General features: G+C 32.8%; 1 protein-coding gene across 4 annotated transcripts in view; it reads left to right on the forward strand.

Moving 5' to 3' along the window:
* NEDD4 (NEDD4 E3 ubiquitin protein ligase) overlaps window positions 1–19534 on the forward strand; it is a 158635-nt gene that overhangs the window by 51113 nt on the left and 87988 nt on the right. The window contains exon 1 of one of the 4 annotated variants that reach the window (XM_074234615.1): window positions 992–4413. The exons of the other annotated variants lie outside the window; for them this stretch is intronic. Within the exon in view, the coding sequence (XP_074090716.1) occupies window positions 2896–4413 (1518 nt within the window). The 5' untranslated portion in view covers window positions 992–2895. Of the gene's footprint in view, window positions 1–991; window positions 4414–19534 lie in introns of those variants that run through there. 4 annotated transcript variants of the gene reach the window in all.

Genomic DNA, 19534 nt, shown 5'->3' on the forward strand with positions numbered 1-19534 from the left:
ATATATAAATGTCAGTTACTATTATTAGCAGTAGGGCTGACCCTTTTTCTTTAAAACATGATTCTTCCCAGTCTTTCATACTTAAGATCAGTGTTACATTTTGCACCAAGTTCCCAATACTTTTTCTTAAAGGTGGCCTCCCTTAAAAGACAAATTTTTAGACTTGAATTATCTCACTTCACCACCCAAACCCAAAAAAGGAAAGGTGATTTGGAAACCAGTGAAATATCTATCTATGCCCAGAATTGGAAACATTTTGCTTTTTATTGGCATCAAACTGATTTAAGCCTCTAAAATTTTCTACCATTTAAATACTTATTACCTTGTAGCTCACTTGAACATATTTGGTTTCATAGTTCAATCTGTGAGTGACCGTACCTTGTGATCAATAAACCTTCCATATAAACATTTAAAGAAAATCTTTTGACTGTCTGAGGCTTCCTTCTTTTTAAATAGTTTTTGTGTACTGGCGAATCAATCCTGGTAGATAATTAATTACCCTGGCTTCTTTACTTTGGAGAAAATGAATTAATTCAGAATTTTGGTGTTTTGGGATCCACACTCACTTAGACTGTCTACTCTTTCAGTAATTTGTTTATCAAAAATACAAATTCTGGCATATGTTAATCTTATACTTCCTCTTTAACCTGACCCAAATTTTATATTATTTCTTCAAGTTGCAACAATAATAAAAGATGATATAAATATTAATGTAGAAGATGAAACTAGTTTCTAGATTTTGACTTAAGCACATAAGTAGCCTTATTTATGCTGGTATTCCTCTGCTTTGTCAGTTTACATTCAAAAAATGCAACTTAAGAAATCCCATACTTCAGAGTACAAGACCTTAGAATTCAGTAAATGATCACATTAGTTAAAAGCCACTTGTGATTCTAGATTAAGTTGCTTATCTAAAGCAAAATCTTAGTATTTTTAACATTTACCTGTTCTACATGTTAATATTTTATTAGAAATGCAACTTAAAAATATTTCTTTATTTGTTTTCCATGATTTATTTGATTAAAAATAATATTTAAAAACTCAAGGGTGTCATTACAGTTTTTTGAAACAAAACTTGTTGAAGTTTTATGTATTTGCTTAGAAGAGGCAACTTGAATATGATATGGGTTAATTAATCTGTAATTTTAAAAACTGAACTGTTTTACTTGTTTCTGATATTTTAATTTGCATATTTTTATTTACTGGAGTTCTGACTAAAAGTCAGGTACTGGATTTTGAAAACATTCTAGGATATTTTTAATTTTTTTTTTACTTTTTTCGCAAGGCAAATGGGGTTAAGTGGCTTGCCCAAGGCCACACAGCTAGGCAATCACTAAGTGTCTGAGACCAGATTTGAACCCAAGTACTCCTGACTCCAAGGCCGGTGTTTTATCTACTACGTCACCTAGCCACCCTAGGATTTTTTTAAATGAATTTTTTTTTCTTTTAAGTAAAATACCAAACTTGATCAATGACTTTTTAGGGGAAAAAAATAAAATTTTCAACTTCTATTACCACTAGGCTCATAATAAAATAAATATTAACAAAGAACTGAAAATAATGAGTTTTATCAGCTGCAGCAATTAATTTCACAGTATTGTAGAAGAGTACTTAGTACCCAGTGTAAAACAAATGTGTTCTTTGTTTATGAAAATAAACACACAGCATAGTGTGTATTTATGTATATTGGATGGCAAAGCCTGTTGAATTGCAAGTGCCACTAGAGGCCAGCAAAGAGCTTTTTACAGGCTGTCAGGACATTTGGCTTTCAGATGTGTTTATTTGAAGTGTTAAGTCCTTTTTTTGACTTCTTAGCACAACACTCTTAACTGGGTCGATTGGAAAAATAGTGGAGTAAAATACTGTGAGTTGAAACTGTTGGAGGTATAAATGCTTTTTGGAGAGGGAGGGTCAAATAAGAATTTTTTTATGGAGTATTTACTTAGACCTCTTCTTGGCAGTTTTGATATTCAGAATATAAATGGAATGATTTTAAAATTGTACCACTTGGCTGAAATGGGCATTCCAGTTACAGGAGAAAATAACTAGTGACAACCTCTTTAAAATATCTTTTTTTTTTTAGAATGGCTTAATTTTTGTGACAAGAATAACATTCACTAGGCTAATTTACCTTAAATTTCCTTTTTTTAAATAAAATTAGTTAAAAAATAAAATCCTTACCTGTTTGAATCGATGACAAGAATTTTCCCCACCATTTTGGCATTCCTGACTTATTAAAACTGTGCATTTTGGAATCTAAAAATTATCATTGGTAAATATTTCCTCTCATATCAACCCACTTAACTGGGTTCCTGGTATGGTTACTGTTTGGAAATTCAGTCCTTGATTTGATACTCAATTACATGGGACTTCATTCCAACCAACTTCCTGTAATTCTATACCTTTTGGTAAAAATATTAGTGGTTAAGCTTCTCTGAAGAAAGTTTCAGAACATTGATTCAAATAGTTAAATAGTTCACCTAGTGAAGCCAGAGAGAAAAATACTGTTCAAACTTGAAATGCTAGTGGATTGTTGTTCTTGTGTTACTCATTCATGCAAATGGGAGAAGGTATAATTGAAACAAGGTTGGCCGTGTTTGAGGCAGAGGACTGCAGCTCAGCTTAAACAACGTTGGAATTCAAGTGTTTTGTAAGTGAAGGCATTTTGACTACTAAGAATTCAAGATTTTTTGAAACCCCAAGTTCTTGAATAAGTTGTCTGCTTCTTTGATAAAACTATTATCTCCATTTTGTTTTGGATAAAAGCTACAGTTTTAAAGTTCTTTTAAATAGACTACCCATGAGTTTGTCTTCAAATGTGGTACAGCTGCTTTTAGTCTTTCTTCAGAGATTTTTGTTATGACTTTCACTTGCTAACATGTTTAGAAATGAGAAATGGCGCAAAAGTTACAATTGCATTTTGCAGCAAGAAGAAGCAGTACTTCCCTGCTTTTGGAAACCTCTGGAGATGAATTGGATAATAATGCTCATATGTCCTTCAAAAGATCAACAGAAATTTCAGCATCTAACATTATACTCACAAAGCTGAGTCCTAGTTTACCTCCTCAAGCACAGGAAAATACTGAGTCTCGGGAAAGAACATCTGAGCCTTCATCTCAAAATATTAGCAAAAAGAGCACCTTTCTACAGATTTCACTACAGCCTACCAGGTACAGTGGATATCTAAAGTCTGACAACATTGTAACTACTGGTGAAGATGAAGCATCTACCTGTTTATTTAAGGAAGGAATTTATAGTGGAGCCACAGAGGATGATAAATTGACTACTAAAAATGATTTCAGCCAATTAAAAATCCCTTCCACCAGTGACAACCTATGCAATATTTTAACCAGGGATAATGGATCATGTACACGTACAAGTGTTGATGGTTTACATAATAACTGTATCAATGAAAGTAGTACCTTTCCTTCAAGTGATGCTTCTCTTTTCTTTGGGAATTTATCCAGTAAAGGCACAACTAAGAAAAGTTTGATAAATATTAATACTATTCCACAAGAAGTTATTTCAACAAGTAGCAGTATAATTCCTTTTGACCAGGATAACTTGGAGCAAGGATTGGAGATGATGAAATTGCCTGGGAGAAAGAAATCTAAAATTTCACAAAAATGTTGCTCATCTTTGCTAATTTTCCCTAAGACTCCTTCTAGCACTCCACCAGCTTCACCAACAAGTTCAGCTACTTTACCAGGAAAAGGATCTTATCAAACTTCCCATCAGTTCATTATTTCTTCCAGTGAACTTGCAGAAATTGAAGATGGTTCTGCTTCTAAAGGATTTCTTTCCACATCAGTAAGCGGACTTCGGCTATCTAAATCCATTTGTGCTCCAGAGAAAATTAGACACATTAGGCCACTTCATGAGAATGGTTCATGGGAACAAAACATTTTTATTTCAAATAATAGTTCTAAACAGTTGGTTTGTGAAAAATCATCTGATGGCTGTTCTTGTGTTGCACTGCATTTCAACCAACAAAGAGCATCTTTCTCAAAGAATGAAATAGCCAATGGTCTATGTAAACCAAAAATATCAGCAGTGGAGTTTAAAGTTAATTCTAGTTCAAAGTATATTAAGCTGATCCATAGCACATCTGCGTGCCTGCCATCTCCCCCAAATGTGGACTGTCAGATAAATATTGAAAGAGAATTGGAAAGATTAAATTTACAGACATGCAAACCCCATCACACTTTACAAAGAAGTATTTCATTGGGAGGAACTTATCCAAATTTTTCCTGTTGTCCATCCAGCCTTAAGCACAGTTGTTCCATGGCAGGGCCATCTCAATTACACATTCAGTTCACATCTGGAAATGAAGGCAAAGTTAGTAATTTTCCAAAAGAAAGCAGGAGCTATTTCAAAAGAGAATTGTCTAACACTTTGAAACACTGTTTTAAGGTAAGTTTCCTTTGGTTACTGATGTAAATTTTTAAATGTTGGTATGGATATTTATGTGGGACTTTCTTCTGTATCTAATTTGTATTTTAGAATTTCAATAAAGTTTTCATAGTCTTTACACTTAGCAGATTTTCCGTGATCAAGAAGTTTATATTCAGAAGTATATGTTCTGAACGGTTTTAAGTAGTTTTGCATGCTATCTTATATTATTTGAAAGGAGAAGTGTATTTTTTGAAAACTTCTTAGCATCTTAAGCAATAGTTTTTATGGCTTAAGTGAAAGAAGCTTTAAATTATAATTGACAGGTTTAATCTTATTTTAGTGAATTTTTTTCTTTTGATTAGTGGCATATAATTCCTGTGGACTCATGTTTAAATTTTCTTTGCAAAGCAGGACTATTAGCTTGATGATTTTTTTTGCTTTAATTATATAATGCAAAATCACTTAATGCATCAAGATAGTGACTTAAAAATTTAAAGATAAGAAGACCTGCTTTTTAATATAACATGCTTTTATTTGATGACAGAAATGGTAGATTAAATAAATATTGCTCTGCATATTTATAACAGAAATAATAAAATGGTATTTACATTTGCACATAGCTGGAACCACAGGAATTTAAAGTTTCCACCCTTTTCATTAGTCTCTAGTTCAAGCTCACTTTTATTTTATACTGTAATTCAATATTTTATCAATATTGCTTTTCAAATTGTAATTCTTTGGATCTGGTTTTGAATAGCATGCATTTTCCATGATGTTGTAGTTATCTTATTAATATATTTATTATGGTGTTTTGCTCTGTCCTAACTTATTGAGCAGCAAAAAAAAAATGTTGAAGCTTATATTTGACTTTTCTATACCACTTAGTGTGAGTATTTTAAGAAAATTATAGTAGATTAAACAATACAGTGTACTTGGAAGATATCAAAACTCTGGAAAATTTTATATATTAAAAAATCTGTTAGAAGCAATTCTAGTTGATAAATTATAAGTTTTGCAAAGATAACTTATTTCTGTCTACACTATGATATTGGGGCTCCCAATGATTATATGGAATATGAAAAATAAATTAATTTAGCTGAACAATTAGGTCAACCAATAGGTTATTATAGATTTCCCCCCTTCCATTTTGATGTCTGGTAGCCAGTTTTTGTTACCATCCTTAGTCTATATTTTTGTTCTTTCCACAAATTAAAAATAGTGTCACTTAGTACCTATAGATCACTGGGATGAAAAAGAGAAAAGATAAGCATTTTTGACTCTAATGACTAGTTGTAGTAGACAGCTATGATTTAGTGATATTTCTATTTAAATTTTTTTTTCTTAAACTAACTTTTTGGAGACAAAGCAGAGATAAGTGATAATTCAAGCAAGTTTGATCTATTATGTGATCTATTTATATATATATATGTATATATATAATATATATAAAGTTAGATCTATATATGAAGTTTCTTAATCACAGCATATTTTTATTTTGATTTTAGCTCATTTTTTGGATTTCTAGGTGATCTATAGTTGAAATTTAACTTGGAAATATTTCTAGAAGGTAGTGTTAAAATACCTGATTTAGTAGTAGCCACATAATTGTTTGATTTTGGTTTTTTAAAAAATATATTTTTTGATAATTCTTGCATTGTTTTCTGAAATGCACTTTCCCATTCCTGTAAGGATTGTTTGAGGAACCAAAATGAAAATATAATAGTTGACACTGATTGCTTATTTTCATTTGAACAGTGAACACACAAATCTTACTGTAACTTCAAACATTTCTATTTTAGTTTCAGACTAATAAATTTGATTTTAGAATACTTTAAAGTTGTAAAAAAAGTGCTTTATATTATACAATATCTATTATTAAATATTAAATGGATTTTCTTGTTTTTGTTTTTAATAAACAATTTTTAGTACATTGTAATAGTTAAGGGTAGTTTATATCAGATCTTTTTGAAGTGGTTGGGCAAGGATTTGTTATAAAAGTAAAATTGGAGTGTTCTTATGAATATAGCAGTGGTACCCAGATAAAAGAAGTTTCATATATCTTTTGTCAGTAATTTTGTATTAGAATCACTTTTTGATATATTTTAACTCATTTAAAAATAAAATAGCCCAAAATATTTCTCATGTCTCCAGTTAGTCTGCCTAAATATTCTGATATCCTTAGTCTGTATTCACTTTAACACCATGAAATTTAATCACAGGTTAAGTGAAAAGACCATAGTGTTTAAAGCAATGAAAGGCCTATACATTCATTTCTTATGTGCTTAGCTAATAAGTTACCAGTCTGTAGCAGTGTTTGTACTGTTTCTAACTGTTCATAATCAACAACTTGTTAATGGGTTTATTTTTAAAATATAGTAAAAAATTTAACATACACTTGTAAACAACTTATTTTGTGGTATTTTAAAAATAAAATTATATATGGGATAATCAGCTATTTTACAAGATGATGTTAATCTTTGATCACCTAAATATTAACTTGAATCCAATAAATTACATGCTTTTGACTTTTTAACACTTTATATTCTTATTTCATACTTTAAAAATTAAGTAGGACATATTAAGAAAAATCAGAGATTAGATAGTTTAGCTTCATAAACCATTTTTTCAGCATTTTTCAGTATTGTGCTCTTTTTTGAAAAGAAAGTCTTAAAATTCATAATCCATTAACAGGAATTATTCCTCAGTTTTCAAGATTTTATTCTTTCAGGTTTCTGATTTCCTTAACTTTCTTTCTGATCTTTTTCTGTCTTTCTTAGAAGAATAAGGAATGCCTGATGGATACTTTAAAATGTGATTTTAAGATCTCAGTATTTTATGCTTCAGCTTCATGAACTTTTTCCTTTACTCATTTGCACATTTTTATTTGATAAATTACTTTAAAATGTCATAAAACCACAAAAACTTTGGTTTTTTTCTTTGTTGATTAATTCAGTTTACATGAACTTTTTGTAATCTTGTTCTAAAATTTTCTAAAAGATTTTGACTTCATTAATGATAGTAACAATGGTCATATGGCAAAGTGGGGTTTATAGAGTACTTTCCTTACAAAACTAATAAATATGTCATATACCCATTATTACATTTTAAAGTTATGGAACTGAGGTGGGTGAAATGAATTGACCAGTATTCTAAGAGTATGATTTATAACATGCTGAATACAATATATATACAATGATGAGATATTTTTGGAAGGGGTAGCTAGGTGGTACAATCAGGGGGGATGGGAGTTCAAATCCTGCCTCAGACACTTGACATTTACTAACTGTGTGACCTTGGACAAGTCACTTAACCCTGATTGCCTCACAAACAGGGCCATCTCCAGTCATCCTGATTAATATCTGGCCACTGAACTCAGATGGTTCTGAAGGAGAAACGAGATTGTTGACGTAGCACAGCATCCTCTTACACATGTCATGGCATCATCTCTCCAATGTCATGGTCTTCTCCAAGAATAAAGGACAAACATCATCATAAATTTTGGAATGGAAATAGTCAATTGACATTATTTCTTGGATATTTTCTTTCAAAATCCATCACATTTTTCTGTAGGAGAAATTAAAATGACATATAAAGCAGAAGAAAGAAGAATGATTTACATGTGTATATTTTCTTAAAGTGTCACATGTTTGATTGTGGACCTAAAATCAAACTAGTAAGCATAAGAACTTGATTTCAAAAACAGTGCTTTTTCTCTCAGACTGACTCTTTCTATTCCTTTTATTTTACTTTGTCTTTAACCTTAGTACTGTCTAAGCATAGCCTTTTACTTCAACCCAAGTATTGTATTAGTTTTTCTTGTCATAAATAGGCTATCTAATCCCTGACAATCTATATGACTCTTCTTTCTATCTTGTTAGTAAGCACACTGTTTGTTGAATTCCTATTGATCCTTTTCTAAGTCCTGTTAAAAATTGATGAATAAATGAAATAGTGAAATATAAATAGTTCTTTTAAGGCAAAGTAGGAGAATCTGAGGAGAAAGATTGCCTATATGAGAAAACTAGATTCTCTGTTGCACAAAGGAGATTGTTAAAATGCTACATCAGTAGTTATACACACACACACACACACACACACACACACACACACACACACACACACAAAATGTTTTTTTTTTTCTTTTGCAAGGCAGTGGGGTTAAGTGGCTTGCCCAAGGCCACACAGCTAGGTAATTATTAAGTGTCTGAGGTCAAATTTGAACTCAGGTTCTCCTGACTCCAGAGCTGGTGCTCTATCCACTGCGCCACCTAGCCGTCCCCATCAGTAGTTATTCATGACACATTTATTTTGTGCCTACTGCTGTGGTTTGAATGAACTAATCATATGGTTCTTGCCTTCTAGGAACTTAACAGTAATAAAAAGATAGGACACATGAGACAATAGTCAGGTAGAAAGAGAATTTGATTAGGAGTTAGAAGACCAGTATTCTATTTTTTTTAAATAACAAAACAAATATCTGTTTTATATCACAGTCATTTTCCCTCCCCAAAATGAACCTTCATTTATACAAAGAAAAATAATTAAGATAAACTAACCAACAAAATGAACTTTGTACACCTAATTCACTGCCTTTCTATTGAAACTAGGTTATTAGCTCATTTCTTCAGTTTCTTTTTAACGGGGTTTTTTTTTTAGGTTTTTGCAAGGTAAATGGGGTTAAGTGGCTTGCCCAAGGCTACACAGCTAGGTAATTATTAAGTGTCTGAGACCGGATTTGAACCCAGGGATTCCTGACTCCTGACTCCAAGGCCAGTGCTTTATCCACTATGCCACCTAGCCACCCCTTCAGTTTCTTTTTAAAATGTGTTTTGTTTTAATCACAATCTGTTTTTTTCTCCTATCATTCCAGTGGAAAAGACAAGAAAAATAAAACCTGTTACAAACATGTATAGTAAATCAAAACAAATTTCCACATCAACCATGTCCAGAAAAATATTTGTTTCATTCTGCAATCTCCATTTTACCTCGCTTTCAGGAGGGTGGTTACTTGTTTCATTACTCCTTAGAAATCAGGGTTGGTCATTATATTGCTAAGAGATTAGCACAGTAGTTTTTTATCATATTTTTATAACATAATTTAATCATCCATTCCCCAATTTATGAGTACTCTCACAAATTACCATTTTCTATCACCTCAAAGAGCTACAAATATCTTTGTTCATCTTCAGAATTTGTTTTGCTAAGGACTTACCCTTCTCTTAATCATCCCTTTCTCAAGTTCCTTCTCCCTCCTCCCTTTTTTCCTGTTAAGTGAAATGTACTTCTATACCCATCTTTGTGGGTGCTGTCTCCTTTGTTTTGACCAGCTCAGATGAGAAGGCCACTCCTCCCATGTTCTCCTTTGTATAGATGATTATTTCTGAGGAGGTGAAAAGATTTTGTCTTATTTTTTTTTCCATCTTCTCCCTAGTATAGTCCTTTTTACTTCTTTTTACATTTTTTTTTAGTTCATCAAGATGTAACAACTACTTCTAGGATTTGTCTAAATGAACTCCCTTTATGATTTCTGACAGTAGAGTTCCACAGGGATATATTTATCATCTCATATTTGAATGTAAATAATTATCCTTATTTTGTCATTTATCTTTGTTCATTCATGCTTGCCTTTTTTATATTTCTTTTCACTTTTGTTTGCACTTTTAAGATTCTGGGCAGCACTGGTCTTTTCATAAGTACTTAAAAGTCCTCTATTTCATTGAAGGTCCACCCCCCCCCCACCCCCGAAGCATTATATTGAGTAAGTTCTGGGTAAGTTATTCTTGGCCATAAGCCTTTATTCTTTGCTTTCTGAAATGCTGTATTCCAAGTTTTCTGCTTCTTTATAATGGTGGCTGTGATTCTGACTGATTTTTCAGTGCTTTAATTTTTTCTTCCTGGTTACAATATGTTTCCTTTGACTTTGAAACTCTGGATTTTGGCTATAATGTTACTGGAAGTTTTCATTTTGAGGTTTCTTTCAGAAGGTGATTGATAGATTTGTATAGCTACCTTGTCATCTGGTTCTGAAAGAATTGGACAGTTTTCTTATAAACTTTCTTAGGACAACTGGGCCTTTTTTGGTCACTTATTTCAGATAGTCCAATGATAATTAAATTTTTTTCTCCTCGGTCTATTTTCCATGTCAGTTGTTTTTGCCATGAGATACTTTATATTTTCTTCCCCTCCAGCCTTTTGACTTTGTTTTAAAATGTCTTATTGACTTATAGAGTTCTGTTTGATCCATTCTCATTTTCAGGAAATTTATTGGTCAGGTAAGGCTTTATATTTTGTGCCAAGCTGTTGATCTTTTTCCAGTTTTTCTTTTTTTTTCATTTGTCTCAAGTCATTTCAATTTTCATTCAATTTAGTTTTATTCCTTTAAAAAGTTAACTTTTTAAAAACTTTTACTTAATCTATTCTAGGATACTGGTTTCTCTGAGGCATTACCTATAGATGTTTTAGACTTATTCTCCCTGTGATATGAGTCTTGATTTTCCCTTTATGATAGAGTTCTTTTTTCTTGATCTTCTTCCAGCCTACATTCTGACTTCAGAGTTGATCTTGGGACTAAGTTCTACAATACTTTTGAAAGAAATGTCTGGACTGGTCCTATTGATGCTTTCTTGGGGTCCTGAGTTTTATGTTTTTCCAGGATCTTAGGATCAGAATGGGGACTTACAAGCTCCCAGGAAAAAATGTGATTGGTGCCCCCTGAGCTGAGCTCTGTAAGTTCTTCTCCTGAGTTTGAGTCTGGGCAAGAGTAGACTGTTTTTGGATTCTATTCCTGTAAGCCAGCTGAAGAGTTCTGTTGCTTCTGAACTGAATTTCCTCCTTTCTCAAGGTAACATTGGCTTCCGTACCAATAATGTTGCTGTAGTGTTCATACTGGATCTTCCACCTGAACCTGGGTAGTGGATAACAAAACTGCCAGTTCATAACAGTTCCCTAGGATGGGTCTGGGAGCCTGGAAAGGCTCATCTTGTTCTAGTATATACCTCGACCTGATCCTGCATACTTGGCACACTTCTGGTTCAATGCCATCCCCATCCCCAAAGTCTTCAGATGTCTCTGTATCTTTCCTTTTTGCCAACATGACTCTGAAAAATGACTCAGGAGAGGGAAAGAATAATTATTTATATAATAGTATATTCCAGGTAAGGTGTTCAATGCTTTTTACAAGTCCTGTCTTATTTGATCCTACCATTAATTCTGGGAGGTCGATGCTGAACTTCATTCACTATGACTTTTTTGTGAAGTTCTTCAGAATTTGGTCTGATGGATTTTCTACATTTGTGTATGGAATACAGGGCCACACTCTGCCTTCTTGGCACCCCCTTGGAGATTCTTAGATCCCCTTCTGCTAGGAACTAGCTGTGTAATACAGAGTAAGTTATATATCTCTCTGAGCAAAAATTTCCTCCTTTAGCAAATGAGATGGTTGCCTTAATGATCCTTAAGACCTTCCAAACCATAACATTCTATGACTCTGGAAGCTCTAGTACAAAGATGGAGAGTAGGAAAACTCTAATAGTCTGAGGAAAATATATATTGCTGAAAAGACATTATAGAAGAAATGAGACTTGGGTTATGTCCAGAAGAACTTTCCAGATTTGGATATACTTTAAACAGTCAAGGCTAGAAAAACAAAAATTCAATTAGAATTAAATCTTTCTATGTTTCCAAATTCTTTTGCTCCAAAACAGCCCTTTAGATTTTGAATACATTCCTACTCCACCCTAGCCTTTTCTATCCCCTGACTTTAAAAATCTCAGTTTCTTTCAACTGATCATAAACTTTCATCACAAAACCTTTTACCATCTTGATTGCCCTCTTTTAAACACTTATCATTATCCTTAATAGAATTCAGCACATAATTTTTCTTCCTCCTCTTTCTTTGCTCTGCTTCAGCTGTAGCATACTTATACTGAGCTCAGAATGCCAGAGTATGACTGCTTTTTTCTTTCATCACCATGTTCATCTGTAGGATTTCTTCAGTGATTATGAAATGTTCTCTAGTCTCTACAAGATCTTGGTGATTGTTGTGCTAGGAGATAGTAAGAAAGATAGTTGAACAAAGTTGATATTACATTCATTCATAGAAATATGATGTATCTCTGCCCAAAATACTGAGGAAGGAAGGATAAGATGCCACTCTAATCATTGGAATTGACATAGTAATGAATCATCTTCTCCAAGAATCTAGTTTCACAAAAGAATTATTTCATTATTTCATTAAATATTTTCCAGTCACAGTAAAAAAAATTTGAAATTTAAAAATATTTTGAGTTCTAAATTCTTTCCTTCCCTTTTGCCCCTTCTTACCCTTGAAAGAGGCAAGCAGTCTCACTTATGCATGGATCAGTTCATGAAATCTTACTGTTCTTACTGTTATTTATCATGTCATTTTTATAGCACAATGATATTCTATTACATTCATGTAACAAAATTTATTTAGTATTCCCCAGTCAATGGACTTCTAAGTTTCTTTTCTTTCATACTACAAAAAAGTGGTATTAAAAATATTTTGTTGTATGTGAGAACTTTCTTTTTATCAATGACCTTCTTGGGATATATATGCCTAAGTGAAATCTATGGTTCAAAAGAGAGATACTTTTTTTAGTCACTTTTTGTGCATAAATACAAATTGTTTTCCAAAAGTTAAGATCAATCCTTATATATGACAATTGTTTACTTAGTGTACTTGTCTTCTGTATTTCCTCCAAAAATGATTTTTTTCATTTAAAAAAAGATTTTTTTTTACAAGACAAATGGGGTTAAGTGGCCACACAGCTAGGTAATTATTAAGTGTTTGAGGCTGGATTTGAGAGTCAGATACCCCTGACTCCAGGACTGGTGCTCTATCCACTGCGCTACCTAGTGGCCCCCTTTTCTCATTTTTTTAATCATCTTTCCCAGTTTGTATGATGAGAGGCTAAACCTCAAGATTGTTTTGTGATTTAGATCATCCTTTCATTTGGTTGTTAATAGTTTGTGATTCTTCTTTTGAGAACTGTTTCTTCATATCCTTGAATCTACTAAGGAACTATTTTTCTAACTAGGGAATAATATCTGAGAATATCTCCCAGTTACATCTGCCCATTTTTTCAGTCCTCAGAGTTATAGTTTAGATGAACTTGGGACCTGTGTTGAAATCCTGCCTCTGTAAGAGAGCAATCAAGATGGCAGAGAAGGAGGAATTAGTACAACCCACCTCAACTATACTATACTATACAAACTCAACTATACAAAGAACCAGAAAACAAACCAATCTGAGTTTGATTGAGAAATTCTAGGGTGGGAAATCCCAGTGAGTCATTTTTCTAGTCTTGGTTGCCTAGGGAAATATATTTGTCAGACATGTCTGCAGATACTGGGGATGTGGTCTGGCCAGGATGATGCAATAATTCCTCCCAGGCCTTTGGCTGTGTTCTAGGGCATGGTGAGATCCCTCATGCAGCACAGAGGGATCTGACTCTATGCAAGGAGAAGGAGCAGGTACATATTTGCTTGCAGCTCATGTCATTTATACCTCAGAGTTGAGTCACAGATTCAGTGAAGACTACAGAGGGGATTTTCTCTTAAGAGTAGCGGTCAGTGTCAAGGAGAGACTATAGGCTAGAGGCTATATATATTGGTTACGAAGCAGGAACAGAAGCACATAGAAGCTGTGTGGTTCTGATCCCAAATCCAGTCAGCCCACTCTACCCCACCCCCAACCAATCTGAAGTCTATAAGTGACTTTAGGCAGGGAGCTCATTCCAAGGAGGGTCTCTCACCTCTGTTGCTGTAGCTTTAACCAAGGGCAAGCCCCCAGTTTTCTTACTTCAACCCAAATCCAGATCAGGAACTCTGACTAGAGCTGGAAACAATAGTTTGATATAATTATTATTTTGTTTATAAAATATACACAACATATGTACAAGGTAGTTTTGATGAGGAGGAAGGTAGTAGCAAAAGAATCAGGAAATATATTATGAGGAAAATGCTACTTAATTTGAATTGTGAAGGAAATTAGAAATTCTGAAAGAAGATGTACATTTAAGTCATGAAGGATAGCCCAGACATGGGCACAGAGATGGGAAATAGAATGATGTTTCTGGTCTAGTCAAACTGACAAATTTTGCTAACTTTAAAGTACATTTGAGAAACAAACCGCATTTCCCTCTCCTCACTTGTTTCCACGTCGTATAATAATAATTACTATTTTTATAATAGAAATAATAATAGCATTTCTATAGCATGCTTTTCAAATATTACTTCATTTGATCCTTACAAGAAGTACATGCCATTACTATTTCCATTTTATAGTCAACTACAGAATACAGAGATTAAGTGACTTACCTAAATTTGCACAACTAGTAAATGTCTGACACCAAGTATGAGCTCGGGTATACCTAACTCCAGACACAGTGCTATATTACCTTTCCACCTAGCTTCTTACTGATGTATTTCTAACAACAAACTTGTGTGTGTGTGTGTGTGTGTGTGTGTGTGTGTGTGTGTGTGTGTGTGTGTGTGTGTTTTCAACGTCTCTTTGTTTATTTCAGATCTTTTTTTTGGAGGGGTAGGTTTACAAGGCGATGGGATTAAGTAACTTGCCCATGGCCACACAACTAGGGGATTATTAAGTTTCTGAGGCCGGATTTGAACTCAAGTTCTCCTGACTCCAGGACTGGTGCTCTATCCACTATGTCACCTAGTTGGCCCCTATTTCAGATCTAAATGAGAATTATCTGATTCCTGTACTCCCTACCCTCTCTTCTTATTTGTGATATTTTCTCAGAAGCCCAGTTTTATATTTCTCTCCAAAGTATTCCTTTTAACTCCCTCCCTTTTTTCTTTCCTCTATTAAAAATCATCAGAATGGAACTATCCCTCAGGTATTCTGTTTCTCAAGTTTTTGAAGAGACACTCATTTCTCCATGTTAGAATGTTAGCATTACATCAACATAAAGTCTTTTATAATTGCTGAAATGAATTTACCGTTCTAAATTTCTTTTTATTGTTTTTACTAGTATTTTTCCAGTTGTATGTAAAAACAATTTTAACATTAATTTTTTGAAAGATTTTGTGTTTAAAATTTTTCTCCCTCTCTTCCCCCTTTCTCAGGATGGCAAGCAATTTGATATAGGTCATAGTTGTTCAATCACATAAAATATATTTCCACATTAGTCATATTGTGGAAAGGAAGGGAAAAAACACAAACCTCTCCTGCCCCCCAAAAAGTGAAAATAGTATGCTTTCATCTGTATGCAAAAATCCATCAGTTCTTTTACTGGTGACAGTTTTTTTTTATGATAAGTCTTGAAGAACTGTCTTGGATCATTGTATAGCTAGGAAGAGCCAAAGTCTATCATTGCACAATGTTGCTGTTACTGTGTACAATGTTCTTGTTCTGCTTACTTCACTCAGTATCAGTTCATGTAAATTTTTCCATACTTTTCCACTTGTTTATCATTTTTTATAGCAAAATAGTATTCCAAGACATTCATATATCACAACTCATTCTGCTATTCCCCAGTTGATAGTCATCTTTTCGATTTTCAGTTCTTTGCCTCCACAAAAAAAAAATTTTTTTGTACATGCAAATCCTTTACCCTTTTTTATGATTTCTTTGGGATGCAGACTTAGATGTGATATTACTGGATGAAAAGGTATATAGAGTTTGATTGCCATTTGGGCATAGTTCCAAATTGTTTTTTGGAATCATTAGATCAGTTCACAACTCCACCAGTATTACATCAATGTCCCTATTTTATCATATATTCTCCAATATTTATTATTTTCCTTTTCTGTCATATTAACCAATCTAATAGGTGTGAGGTGGTACCTCAGTGTTGTTGTAATGTACATTTCTCTAATCAGTAGTGATAAAGCTTTTTAGGTATAATTATTGATAACTTTGATTTCTTCTTCTGAAAACTGACTATTCATATCCTTTGACCATTTACCAATTGGAGAATTACTTAAAAGTTATAAATTTGACTCAGTTTTCTATAAATTTGAAAAAATGAGGCTTTTTATCAGAAACACTGACTGTAAAAATTGTTTTTCCAGTTTCCTGCCTTTTCTTCCAATCTTGGTTGCACTGGTTTTGCTTGTGCAAAAACTTTTTAGTTTAAAATAATCAAAATTATCTTTTTTATTTCATAATGATATCTATCTCTTGTTTGGTCATACATTCTTCCCTTCTCTATAGATCTAACAGGTAAATTATTTCTTTCTTAATTTTATTATGTCTAAATCATGAATCCATTTTGATATCTTGGTTTATGGTGTAAGAGTTTGTTTATACCTAGTTCCTGCCATATTGTTTTCCAGTTTTCCTAGTATTTTTTTGTCAAATAATGAATTCTTATCCCAGGGCCTGAAGTCTATGAGTTTATGAAATACTCAGTTACTCTGGTTATTTACTACTGTGTCCTTTTTGTTCATTCTTATTACATCTGTGTTATATAAATTGCTCTTCTGGTTCTGCTCTCTTCCCTCTATTGGTTCATATCAGTCTTTCCATATCTTTAAAAATTATTTTTATATATTGAGACATTTTCCAGTTTTATATTAAAAAATTTTAGTTTTCCTTGTCTTCTGTTCCCCCCCCCCGAGATTGTACATGTGAAGTCAAATATATTTCCATATTGACCATGTTGCAAAAAAAAACTCAAAGTAAAACAATAGAAATAAAGTTTGAAAAGAAAAGCATTCTTCAATCAACATTCAGAGTTCATCAGTTCTTTCTATGGAGGTGGATAACAGTTTTCATTATGGTTCTTTTGAATTGTCTTAGATCATTATCTTGAACAGTAGCTACAGCTTTTGTAATTGATCATCCTTACAACATTGCTATCACTGTGTATAGTATTTTGGTTCTGCTTACTTCATTTTCTATGAGTTCAATATGGATCTTATCAGGTTTTCTGAAATCTTTCTGTCATTTTTTTATAGCACAATAGTACTCTATCACAGTCATATAGTTTGTTCAGACATTCCCCAATTAATGGACATTCCCTCAATTTTCAATTCTTTACCACATTAAAAAGAGCTGCACAAAAGGCTCTTTTCCTTTTCTTTCATTTCTTTAGGATTAAGACTAGTAGTGGTATTGCTGCATCAAAGGATATGCACAATTTTAGAGCTTTTTGGACTTAGTTCTTAAATGTCTTCAAGAACAATTAGAATAGTTCACAATGCCCCCACAGTTCATTAGTGTCTAGTTTCTCCACATCCTTTCCAGAATTTGTTATTTTCCTTTTCTGTCATATTAGCCAATCAATCTGATAGGTGTGGTGTGAGCTAGTATCTTGAGTTGTTTTAATTTGCATTTCTCTAATCAATAATGATTTTAGATACTTGACAGCTTTGATTTCTTTATCAGAAAACTATCCATTTATATCCTTTGACCATTTTATCAACTAGGGAATGACTCTTGTTTTATAAATTTGGCTCACTTCCCTAATATGTGAAAAACAAGGCCTTAATAAGAGAAAATTTTCCCCAGTTTTCTGTTTTCTCTCTAATTTTGGCTTTATTAATTTTGTTTATGCAAAACTTTTTAGTTTCATCTAATCAAAGTTATTAATTTTACTTCCCATAATCCTCTCTATCTTGTTTGGTCCTAAAACTCTTCGCTCAATTTTAAATCTGACTGCTGCATTTTTTCATGTTCCCCTAATTCGCTTATATTACCCTTTATTTCCATATCTTTTTGAAATAATACATTTCCTCATTTTTATAATGTAACAGTGGCCTGTCACATTCATATGCTACAATTTATTGAGCCATTCTTCAGTTGTTGGACATTCCTTTGGTTTTCAGTTATTTTTGCCATCATATAAAGGACATTTTTGTCTTTCCTTATCTATTTGCAGATAATCTAGTAGTATAACTTGAGTTAAAGGGCCACCCAGTTTATTAACTTTTTTGATATAAATGCTTTTCAGGATAGTGGTACATATTCACAGATCTACCAGACTTATATCTGTGTGCCTATTTCCCCCAGATTTATTCTAACATTTATTATTTTCTTTTTTTAATCTCTCACTTTGATCAATTGAGGTAGACTCTCAGAACTGACTTAATTTACTTTTCTATAATTAATAGCAATTTAGAATTTTTTAATATGACCATAGATAACTGAGATTCTCCCTAGAAAACTGTCTTTATTCTTAAACTGCTTATCAATCAGATAATGGTTCTTTTTTATCTTCTGTGATACTTTTCTCCTTTTCCATAGATCATATAGGTAATTTCCCCCCCCCCCCCATTTTCCCTAATTTTTTTCTGATGAAATCTTTGATATCTAGAAATGTAATCACTTGTAACTTATCTTTGTAAAGGATATAAGGTGTTGGTTTACATCTGTTTACTTCCTTGTTTCTATTCAATTTCCCAAGCAGTTTTTCTGCAGTAGTGAATTCTGGCCATGCAAGACCTCCTGCATTGCCATCTTTTTCATTATTGCTCTTGAGACTCTTGACCTTTGCCTACGTGTGAATTTTGTTGTTGTTTTGCTTGTTTTATAAAGTAATTCTTTGGTAGTTTGGTATGACATTAAATAAGATAATTTAAGTAGTTTGTCCTTTTTAATATATTGAATGGTCTACCTTTGAGCAGCTCATATTTTCCCCAAATATTTGTGTCTATTTTCATTTCTCCAAACAATTATTCTTAATTTATATAGTTTCAGAACATATCTTAGATAGTAGACTCTAAGGTATTTCATATATGCTGTAGCAATTTTAAATGAATTTTTCTTTCTAAATTTTCTTGTAGTGTTTTATTGTTTCAATAGACATGCTGATTATTACAGAAATGAGCAATGTATTTGTCATCTATTGTTATAATCATGATTTTTGTTTTTTGGTTATTAAAGTAGTTTAACAAGTTTGTAATGTTAAGGGAGATCCAGAGAGGCTCTGAATGGAGACTCAGAGAGCCTCTGGGAATCCCCAAAGAGGCTCTGGAACCCTGATCCTGAAATGGTTTTATGATGCTGACAGGAATCTCTTTAACCACACTTCTTTTTGAAGCCAAAAAGCCAAGAAAAGTCAAGAAACAGGATCTCATTACTTGACTGACTATTGGAAGGGAGGAAGACCTTTATGTTGAAGTTCTTTACTCAGTCAGATAGTCATATGCT

This window comes from Macrotis lagotis, chromosome 4, assembly GCF_037893015.1.
Source record: "Macrotis lagotis isolate mMagLag1 chromosome 4, bilby.v1.9.chrom.fasta, whole genome shotgun sequence".
Taxonomy (NCBI): Eukaryota; Metazoa; Chordata; class Mammalia; order Peramelemorphia; family Peramelidae; genus Macrotis; species Macrotis lagotis.